Raw genomic sequence first — 10,983 nt, forward strand, 5'->3', positions numbered from 1 at the left:
TCTTGTCTTCCATAAGGCCTGAGATTTCACGGCCTCTGCACCCCCCCACCCCATATCCCCCAGCATTATCATTCCCCCTGCCTTCCTCCATCTCCATCAGCCCCACTACACCCCTTCACTCTCAGTAAGACTCCTATCCCACCCCTCACCCCCCTTGCCTCTCTCCTCCCTCACCGAAAGGAGTGTGAAGTCGGAGATAGCCGCACAGCATTTCTTTGGCTGACTCCTGTTTAGCCTCTAATAGGATTTACTCGGGGGCTGATTTTCTGCTCCTTGTCTTCCACCCTGGAATGAAGTCTTCTTGCCGCCAATGGTGCAGGTGGTGTGTAGTAAATTATACACACTTCCCTCTGAGCAAGTCAGCATTAGAAGTGAGTGAACGAGGGAGTTGCACCCTCCTGTCTCCAAACTGTTACCATGACCAACACCACCTCTCACCAAACCACAGTGCCGCTTTTCAAAAGAATCCACGAGCACAAACCCGTGTCTAAAAAACCACCAGAAAAAAACACCAGAAATGCTGGCACACATCACAGCATACAACCGTGCACATAAAGGCAAATATTCATACCGCCAATGCACAAACAAACAAATCCTCTCACACCATTCATACACCCACTCTACCTCTACAGCCACCCACCCCCCCATCTCTGTCATCTCAGCATACTTTGGGCAGCTCAATAAAGTCAAAGCATAACAGAATGTACAAAGAGAAATGATGCCAGTAACATGTGGGACTGCAATGTATTACAACAGAAGGAGGCCGGGGGCCTCATCAGCATCAATCTGATTGGACAGAATATCTCCTCCAGGCCGGGCCTTCTCTCTCTCTCTCTGTGCCCCAGTCTCACTCAGTCTCTCTTGCTCTAACAGGTAGAGTAGTATTGATGGCCAATCCCCGGTGGTGGTTGGGGGCTGTTTAGGGTCGTGGCAAAGCACTAACATCTGTCACAGTGTTCTCCGCAGCTCGTTATAAATCTGTCACACCAGAGAAGACAGGAACATGAATAAGACATGGGGCTGGGAGACCTGTGATAGGGAAAACATATGTTGCATGTTCATGTGTATGTATAACAGGCAGCTCGATGAGTTATGTGTGGCATGCGTGCAGGTGTTCTGACAAATTCTTGCCTCTTTTAGGCATTCGTCATGCATCAGATGCTGCTGTCATATTGGAAAATCAATATAGGTGCTTAATGTCTTTCAAACAACGATTACAGAACCAGGCCAGGATAAATCTGGTCGCCTGCTAGTTTGATGTCATTGTCTGACAGTGCTAAACGACCCAAATAATATTCTCTGTTACCAAATTTAGGAATCCTGCATCCATGCTGCATCCCGGGAGGAACAAAGTCAAACATCAATCAAGATTTTGCCTGTTCAAAATATACCTGCTTTTCAAATGTATTTTTTCCTGCATTTGTCCTTCAGAGAGAGACAGCCACCATACCGCCTAGAAGCCATTAGTCAGCCTTACACACAATGACCCCACCGAACATCCTCAATCAAACATGCCAGTGTGAAAAGCGTTGAGAATACTTTGAAATCAGCCCTTAGCTGTCTGTCAGTGCGGCAGCATGGGGGAGTGTGATGAATACATAAATGCACAAAGATCCGATTTGACTGCCATTCTCTCTAATTAGCGCAATACATTAATTTAGTTTACACTGCAGACCAAACACAACTTCCTACTTTCCTGGAAAAAACAGCAGAAAATCTCTTGAAAGATTACAGCAGACAAAGCAGCTCATTGCTCTCTCTCTCTTTCCACTTATTTATTTATTTCTGCAAAGACTTCCATCCACGCTTCACAACAAGGCTGGTCCTGTTTCATCAAATTAAAAGATTACTACTTACTCTATGCTCGTGGTGACATTTAGCATGCTGACGATGATTCCTTTGAATATAGATCAGACGTGGCATTTAAGTGAATTGACGTTTTTCTTGAAGTTAATCAGCGGACCAAGCCTTCTGACTCCGAAGCCGAAATCACTTTCAAAGCCTTCACATTTTATAATTGGATACTTAGAAATGTCTCAGAGCTCCTTTCAAGAGAAGTCTGCAAAACTGCCAAAAGAGACATCTGGTACAGATGTTGAGACTATGTGACACAGAGGTATCCCACTACAGGAGAGGGAATACTGACCGGCTGTTCCTGTACAGCACAGAGGACAAAAGCTGTAGGCCTGCTAAGCAGATCCCAAATTTAACAGCTTTGACCTCTCTCTGTCTCCTTCCTTCTCTGTTCTACTTTCTGTCGCTGCTCCCTCTGTGGCATGAGCTGCTCAGCAGTTGCCAGACATTGCTGACTCTGGCTATTCATTCATAAAGAAAAGCTGGAGGAATACATATTCTGCTGTGTGTCTGTCAGCCCACTGTAGATTACAGGTCCCATAGGGTCTGCCCTATGCCATCCACACTGTATGGTGAGAATGACACAGGTATGGAAGGACAAGAGGTAGAGGTTTTGTACAATCCACAGAACAGCACTGTCAGTTACATAACAGGTGTAATGTCACTAAAAAATGACCTGTGTAATAAAAGAAACGGTATTTTGCCTCATGCAGGAGATAAAATGAGTTGTATAGAGACAAACAGAGGAAAGACTGAATGCAGTCACCAGGGAGTCAAACCATCACCACCTTTAACATACTGCAATAATATCCATAACACACTACAACAGGGCACTTGCATCGACACATCCAGTAAAGTGTCAACACATCCAAGCCCTCTGTTATACTGTTAATCACACATTGTTCATTGCAGTGATTTTGCACAGCAAATGCATAAACCATCCTCAGCTATGTAAAGTCCACAGAGACAAGCAGCAACGTGGGCATCTCTCACTGTGTTATCGTAAGCTGAAACCAGGCAGCACAGCACGAATTCAAGATACAACTTGTCAGGTCGGTATCAGGAGGCAAGACATCCATTTCAAGTGTGTGTGTGTTCATGTGTCACAGTATTCATAAATCATGTCCAAAATGTGAACAAAATATGATCTGCTTTATTTTTGATTTGGAAGATAGGACAAAGCATAAGCCAGAAGAGAACTGCTCAGTATTTGTATGTATAGCTTTGAATTGGTTGGCACTTTAAGATTTATTTGTATGTACTGGTTATTTCAGTGCTTCCAAAACGATTAGTCAAAATCGACATTATTAGCAGAAAGCTAATACAGAGCTAGATGTTAGCAGTAAATGATCGTAGAAAAATAAATCACAAATCACAAAACAGTAACAAAGTGCTAGTACAGATAATGCTGCAGTAAGGTAGGAGTAGATAAAAGATGCCTGTCAATCCTTGCCTGGACACAGATCTGACAAAATGGCAGCTGTAAGAATTTCAGTTAAGCTGCTATGGAACCATTGGCTCCAAATTAATTCTGCAGCATGACAATGACCCCAAACATACAGTCTGAGTCCTAAAAATCTTCACTGACAAAAACAACAAAGAGTTTTCCCCCACAGAGCCCTGACCTCAACATCATGGAGTCGATCTTGGATTAGGACACGAGACACGAGACAGATTGAATCCACAGGAAAGTTTTGGTAAGATGCTTCGAACAACTTACCTGCCAAGTACCTGCGCACAAGTGTACTGAGGAGAATTGGTGATATTTTAAACACAATGTGTGGTCACATCATATATTGATCTGACTTAGTTTTTTTTTTTGCTGCACTTTGTATGAAGTTAACTGATTCAGGGGATCATTTTTGAAGCATTCACTTTTAGGCTTCTTCACAGTACTGTATACTTTTTAACCATAGCATCATTTTTATTTTTTCAAACCAGCTGAAGCTAACCCCTTTAGTTTGGAGCCATTGTTATTTTGAAATGGCTTTAAAAAGTGCTACTCTACCTTTCAAATCAGAAGCCCTACAGGAATTAAATATTTTCTTTACCATTAACTGGACCACTCATGAACATCTTGTGCATTAATGTGCAAAGTCAGGTTAACCCTACATGGATGCTGCGTAGTGGGCCTCACATTGTAAGGGGATTAAATGGTAAAAGGTAGACCTCTGCTGCAACATCACTTAGCTGATTAAGGTACCAGCAGGCCTTTATACAGCCCATTGAGGAGCTTATGACGGATTAAAATAACCATTGGGTAATTAACAGGGGCCGGTAAAATAGCCTGATCATCCCCCCTCTATGTAGAGCTGGTAAAGAGACATAAAAACACAAACAAATCCATAACCAAGATTTATGCAGCATTATTAAATTCACAGGGACAATAATAGTGAAAGGGCAGCATTCCATCACGTTTAGAGCACGGCGAGTAATGAGTTGTCATAAGCAGAGAATCAGATGGAGGATATTACCCACACTTTCAATAGAACCATCATTTTGACTTTTGTCATTACAGACTGAGCAAAGGAAAAAGACAAAAAAAGAAAGAACTGCACTGCAAGTTCGTCCTTAAGTCCATTGACTTAAAGGGAGAGAAAGGGCAAAGAATTAAATCCTCCTTGACGTTACCTTGGCAGGGGTTAGATGGAAATGGAGGGTCACTCGTGGTGTGGTGTGTGAAGAGGACTCAATGGGACAGAACACTCAACAAATTACTGCACATTAGAGGTACAGAAAACTACTTCCTCTAACTGTGGCCAGATGGCTGTGTTTTCTACCTGCTTTGTTCCAAATCATCTGCAGAGTTTTGACAAAATAATATGGACACCTCATAGAAAAGTACTTTAAAATCCCTGCTATGAAGGAAGGTAGATTGGAAGCATATTAACATGAATTGTAAAGCCATATGTAATGGAAGTGTCTTTCTTAACATATTAGCATGCTGGCATTTACCTCAAAACACTGCTGTCCCTAAGTACAGCTCACAGACCTTGTAGCATGGATGCATTTTGGCCATGCACCATGCACCAGCAATGGCAATTTGATCTTGGCTCTCTTGTTGTCTTATGGTGCATTAGAGTCTCTTTTTATGAGGTGTTTACATTATTTGGTGTATCCTTTAAATGCTCTGATGGCAGGAGAAATCCCAAATGTTACACAAACACTACATGGTTCAGCCCCAATCCAATCACAATCCTTTCCGCTCACCTGTGCTGAGAGATGGAATAACTCAGTGCTGGTGCTATAGGGGGATCCTTACATTTGGTAATCTATCTGAAGAGATTGTGCTCATGTGCTCTGAGTAACTACAGCTGGAAAAAAAAATCCACCTTTCAGGCTAAACTTTTCTTGAAGTATGCATTGGATTTACATAATCACACAACAAGGTGGCAGCTTTGCCGTCCCCTTTCTGCCACTTCCTTTGAATAAAATGCAAGACAGAAAAGGTTATAGAGGCTTCATTTCTTTTGTAGATTTCAGTCCAAGAGAACAAATTTCTACTTTTAAATCAAGGTGGGAAGGAATTTTGGGGAGCAAATCTCAAGACGTGTGAGAAACCAGTTTAAATGGACATTCCTTTTCTTTCAACAGTTGCCACAACCTAAATCATTAAAGGTATTTATCAGATATATTGTATTCTTGAGACATTAAGCACTACATTGGCCAAAATGAAAAGTGTGTAGTGGTACCTTACTATATATGCTTCAACTTTAAGGTTTTTTGCGACTTTGCTAATGTTCACATCCTTATGGGACACAGACTGTCCCTGCTGAGTGATGACTGACTGTTACTAGATAAGTGTTAAAATTGATCAGAATGGCAGAACAAGAAGTTAAACTGTGCGTAGCCACGTTATGGGAGTCATCTCTACCTTCCCTTCCAGAGAATTATTTCTAATTTTAAAAGAATAGATTCTGCCCCTTTTATCATTCTTGCCAGTGCCTCATCTTGATCTCTATAAAGTGTAAGAAGTGAAGGGGAAACATAAAGCAGATATAAGGTGAGGCTGTTACACTTACAACATGTTTTGTTTTGTTTTGCTCTTGCGATTGTATCACAAGTTGATGGCATCTAAAAACCATAATTCTCCTGACAGGCATCAGTACGCTAGAGATAGATACTGTATTATTCTGAGTTTTCGCTCCCAGTGTTGAAATCGCCCTATTCAGTCTCTCCAGTTGCTCTAGCCTATAAATAGGACAGCATCTGCCAGTTGTGTGGTCAGGCGGTGTATCCAGCCAGCCTTCAGCTGTCATCTTTAAACGATAAGAGCGGGGGAGGACTGAATAGTTGAGTGTTTCTGTGTGCATGTTGTCTGTGTGACATCCTTGTTAATATATGTTCCGCCGGTGCAAGGACAAAGGAAGCCAAATAAGGACAAACATGACACTGCAACTACTCCACTCACTGGGCTGGCAAATTTTCCTCATCACCTCACTCCTATCTCAACTCTCCTCCCTGCACTTCTTATGTCCACTCATGTTTATTCAGGTCTCCATCATTATTCTCTTCTCTTTTTTTTTCAGTTTTTTCCCTTCACCTTTGCTGGTACTCGTGGTTATTCTTGTCCTCATTGCTCTCCTCACCCTTAATCTTTTCTACAGCCACTGTATCATCTCATTCTCATTCCCCTCACTTGCCCCCATACCCTCCATGCTTGTGCCCACCCTCTGCTCCCCCCCTCCCTGCTTGCCATCACATGGCAAGGTCCTGAGTGCCACTCACAGTGGGATGGCAGTGAACAAAAGAGCAAAGCAAAAGGTCAACTTATCCAAGTTGTCACTCAACACTCAACACCCTGCCTTGCGTCTGGTGCAGGAATCCGGGGGCCACCCATCGATCCTCATGTCATCGACTGCACATTATTCCCCTCTCTTCCAGAGCGGATGCCCCTATCATCCACATCTGAGAATATTCATTATCAGGAGCCTTAGCCATACACAATATTAAGCATGTTAAATTATAACCAATCAAGGTCAATGAAAGGCAGTTTAATTTGAGGAAATAAGCTCTGAATCATTTTCAGTGAGGAATAATAAGATATGCAGTGACAAATTCTCTTCACACCTTCCTTTTTTACAGCATCATCAACAACTTCTGTATGTCCTTAAGCTTTGTACATACATGCCAATGGGTTTTTTAAAGTATATTGTATGGGAGATTGTCACAAGAAGACAACTTTAAGATCATTAGTATGAGCTCAGTGCGTATATTGTGTAAGTCAAAAGTGGGCAAGTTTTAAACACCATCTTTCACTATACTACTCAACTAATTAGACTGCTGCACAAATGGCAAATGATTTGCTGGCAAGTCTGTTTAATTACTACACTTCTGCATCTCAAGCAACAGCGAATGATAAATTAGCCAAGTCACACATGTGTGTAATATCATTTTTATCTTATCTCTGCAGCATGCGTAGCCGGGATACCATTTCTGTGTACGTCAGTTCATTTGAAGAACCTGTCTGCTTCACATAAGCCTCGACAGGACTTAAGTTTACAAAAGCAATGTGAATTAGAAGGCTGGATATCAGTGACATTGCTAAGGACCACAGCTAAATGGTGCGGGATAATTATAGCAAAAGGCAGGACATATTATCATCTTTCTGTGCCTGTCAGGGGCACTATGAATAGCAATGAGTCATCAAGGCCTTTTGTGCAACTGGGGACAAAAGTACAGACTGGTAACTAAGTGCAGGGGACATAAACAGCCTTCAAAGGTCCCTAGGAACCTAATAAAGTCTTAATGATTCGTTTAAGCCGAATAATTTTTAATCGCTTTTGCAGTCAATACTGTATAGTTCCACCTTTCAGTGACTGGGAGAGATCACCTTGAGTAAAATTATTTCATTGCTAATTTCCTGTCTGTTTTGTGGAGGTGTGCACATTCTGGGCAATCGTGGGGAATCCAAATGAGGCAAGAAGATTGAGACAAAAAAAAAATCAAGGAAAACGCTGAAGGCTGATAAATGTGCATGAACAAGACAGTGGTGCTCATCCCTCAAAGAGACATAAAAGCCAGATTTCACTCTCTCTCCCTCTCACACACACACACATGCAATTCCATGAGTATTGGTGCTGGAATTACATTTGATCATCTTCACATTACTCTTAACATGTTATCCTTAGCTGCTGTGCTCTAACGCAATGCTTCCACCTAGCTTTACAACCATAGAAGACACCTTGATTTGCACAGGGCTTTGCAGGTGGTGACACACGTATACACACACATACACACACAGCCATTTTTCTCATTCACAGAGACACGCGGGTAGTCGTCATCGCCTGCTCCACGAGCCATCGTGCTGACTGATCAACATGTGAACGAACAGCAGCGGCTCAGGGCCCACAGAATCAGCTCAGTCAAGACTTTTCACGCATAGGACCTGTTGTCTGATCTTAGAGGCGATTGAGCGAAGAAGAAGACCGCCTTCCTGACGTACATGTCCCAAATAATCAAATAAAAAAAAACAGCATGGGCAGTTTATTACAGAAAATGATACACTGTGAGGGAAATTGCGCTTACCTTCCTGCACAGCCTGGAAGGGATTGTTAGGCTCGATAAGTTTCACAGAGTGGGTGATTTTCTCGCTCTGCAGAATGTCGTCGTTCAGACTCAGGTCTGAGATGGCAAGTTGGAAAATCTCGTCATCCCTCACAGCGTTTTCCTCGAATATGGCGCCTGTTGAATACAATGATCACAAGTTATTTGGAGAGTAAGAAGAATTTCGAGGGAGTGGAGTGTGATTGCACGGTAGAGTTGGGGGAGAGGTGAATGAGCTATACGGCTGACTATATGGAGGCCTTTAAAAAAAGTGATTGGCCTGTCACTGTGATGCATAATTCAACAATGGTACGTGATATTTAGACACCCTCCCCCCCCCCGCCCCCGTGGTTTCTTTAGCCTTGAAGCTGTGCAACATGAGCGTCTCCAGTGCGCCCTGAGAAGATTTCAGCACCATGGAGAGCAACAAGGCCACATGACATGAACACTGTGTTATTCGATGCACTAAGTAGCAAAAACTTACAAAATAAAAGTCAACCGGAGTCTGTTAGATCAATGGCACCCTGACCAATAAGCATTATAGGTCTGTGTGGAGCACACACACACACTTTCCTCCTCTGTTTACCAAAATGGCATCGGCTGCTGTTGAGCAACGCACATATTTCACGCGGACGGTAAGGGGGGGGGGTCAGAAAAAGAGAAGTACAATTTGGGTACCCAAACGTTATGCGCGGCATCAGCCAACAATATTATCTGGATGGAGTCCCACCGCTGTATTAAGCCAGTGACTGAGCACCTGCTGCTTGCCAGACTGTTGCAGTAAACTGTGGGCAGCAGCAGCAGCAGCAGCAGCAGCAGAGGAGCATCGAGACGAAATTTGCTCACAGTGACATTGACGTTTTTATCTGAGATTACAAAGCCAGTCATTATAAGAGGCTACGTGATTGCGTTCATGAGAAGGGACAACAAATCAAGGCGATTATTCAGCGTGTATGTGTGTGTGTGCTGGAGAGTGGTAGATCATGTATGTATTTGAAAACTATAAAAAGAAATGCAGTGATGAGGTTTCAGGACACACACACACACACACACACACACACACACACACACACACACACACACACAAATCAGAACCTCCAGACTGTCATGATGAGTTTAAAGCATCCTCCCACCCGATCTCTGAGAAAAGGGGGGGTGGGGGTGGGGGGCTCTTTTGGTTTGAAGTTTGAGTACAAAGAGGCTCTATGCGTTTTGCATCTCTAAAACGAAACTCCACTGACGTTCCCTCCTTCGTCTTGTAATTGACATTGCGGTCACGTTCCGGTGAAAGTTGAGGCTTGTCGGGTACAGATAAGAGGTAGCTCGGGTCTAAAAAAAGCCTTCTCCGTTTGGCTATCGGATCTTAATTTCATCTGAAACAGGCCTTCATGCTTTACTGTAATCCGTGGTTTGAATACAGAATTGGAATTTTACAGGGCCGATCAGTGGTGAGGTTTAGATCCGGATCCAACATGAATGCAGTCATCTGCCGTCGAAAAGTGAGCGCATGCAAAAATAGGCTGATAAATAACTAGTAGTGATGAGTAATAAGGAAATAGCTCTGGCGGTAAAGGTCAGGGGCATTGGCGTTTACAAAACAGCAACTTTTCAACTCGCTCGAGAGTCAAAGTGTTGCTTAAACACAGGATGCAAGCTGAATAGACTATTTATCCCGCCCTCTCACCAAAATCCTGTGATCAACGCAGTATGCGCTGGCTGAGCTTTATTCCCGCACGCCTTTGCCTTTACACCTGTCCAACCCAAACAGCATGTTGTTTTGTTTTTATGTTGTTATGTTTTTTTCGGACTGCTTACCGATATGTATGATGGAGTCCGCTTTGGCCGAATTGCATTGCAATATCCAGAGGGAAAGGCAGATCAGCAGCAACTCCATCTCGGGATTTCAGCAAGGCGGCTCATCCAAGCTCTGCTCGGCTGTCCTATACTGTCCAAATGGAGCACCCCAAGAAAAAAAAAAAGAAGAAGAAAGAAAGAAAAAAAAAAGATGATCAAAACCCAGTGAAAAACAGAACCGCGGTCCTCCTTCCTGGCAGACCAGACCCACATGAAAGCCAAGACCAGTTTCTCCCTTCTTTTTTCTCCTCAAATCAACAAAAACAAGGTGATCACAGGAAGGTGGGCTCAAAAAGACTAGAGGGAACCGACAGGGACTCGAGGTAAGACTGGTAGCCCGGTGAGAGAGACCGGCGTTACCTCTCTCACTCTCGCCTCTCTCCCTGCGCTCCGGCGTCTAAAGCATGGCAAGCAGTAAAAAAAAAAAAGGAAAAAATGCGGAGGAGGGACACCCCTCTAACTACACACGGAGAGACGCTCATATACACACTCCGAAACACGCACACACACACACACACACACACACACAGCCGCACTCTTCGGGTCCCGTCTCGATCACGTGACTGCAGAGACTTCACGACTCGGCTGCTGTCCCGATGAGCCGGGTAGAAATGATTTGGACTAGCCGGAGAAAGACGCTCGGAGAGCCGACAACTAAACACATGATTGGAGGTTACAACAGGGAAAGCGACCACAAAAAAACCTTATAACGTGTGTCTAGTACCGACA

At 43.4% G+C, this 10,983-nt stretch overlaps 1 protein-coding gene across 1 annotated transcript in view; it reads right to left on the minus strand.

Moving 5' to 3' along the window:
- The window catches only part of grid1a (glutamate receptor, ionotropic, delta 1a), a 205,176-nt gene extending 194,410 nt beyond the window's left edge, over positions 1 to 10,766 (minus strand). Inside the window, 2 exon segments of the mRNA XM_018696973.2 lie at positions 8,383 to 8,538; positions 10,216 to 10,766. Coding sequence (XP_018552489.1) covers positions 8,383 to 8,538; positions 10,216 to 10,294 — 235 coding nt within the window. The 5' untranslated portion in view covers positions 10,295 to 10,766.
- Positions 10,767 to 10,983: the final 217 nt, after the last annotated feature.

The sequence above is a fragment of the Lates calcarifer genome, linkage group LG16_LG22 (genome assembly GCF_001640805.2).
Source record: "Lates calcarifer isolate ASB-BC8 linkage group LG16_LG22, TLL_Latcal_v3, whole genome shotgun sequence".
In the NCBI taxonomy this organism is placed as follows: domain Eukaryota; kingdom Metazoa; phylum Chordata; class Actinopteri; family Centropomidae; genus Lates; species Lates calcarifer.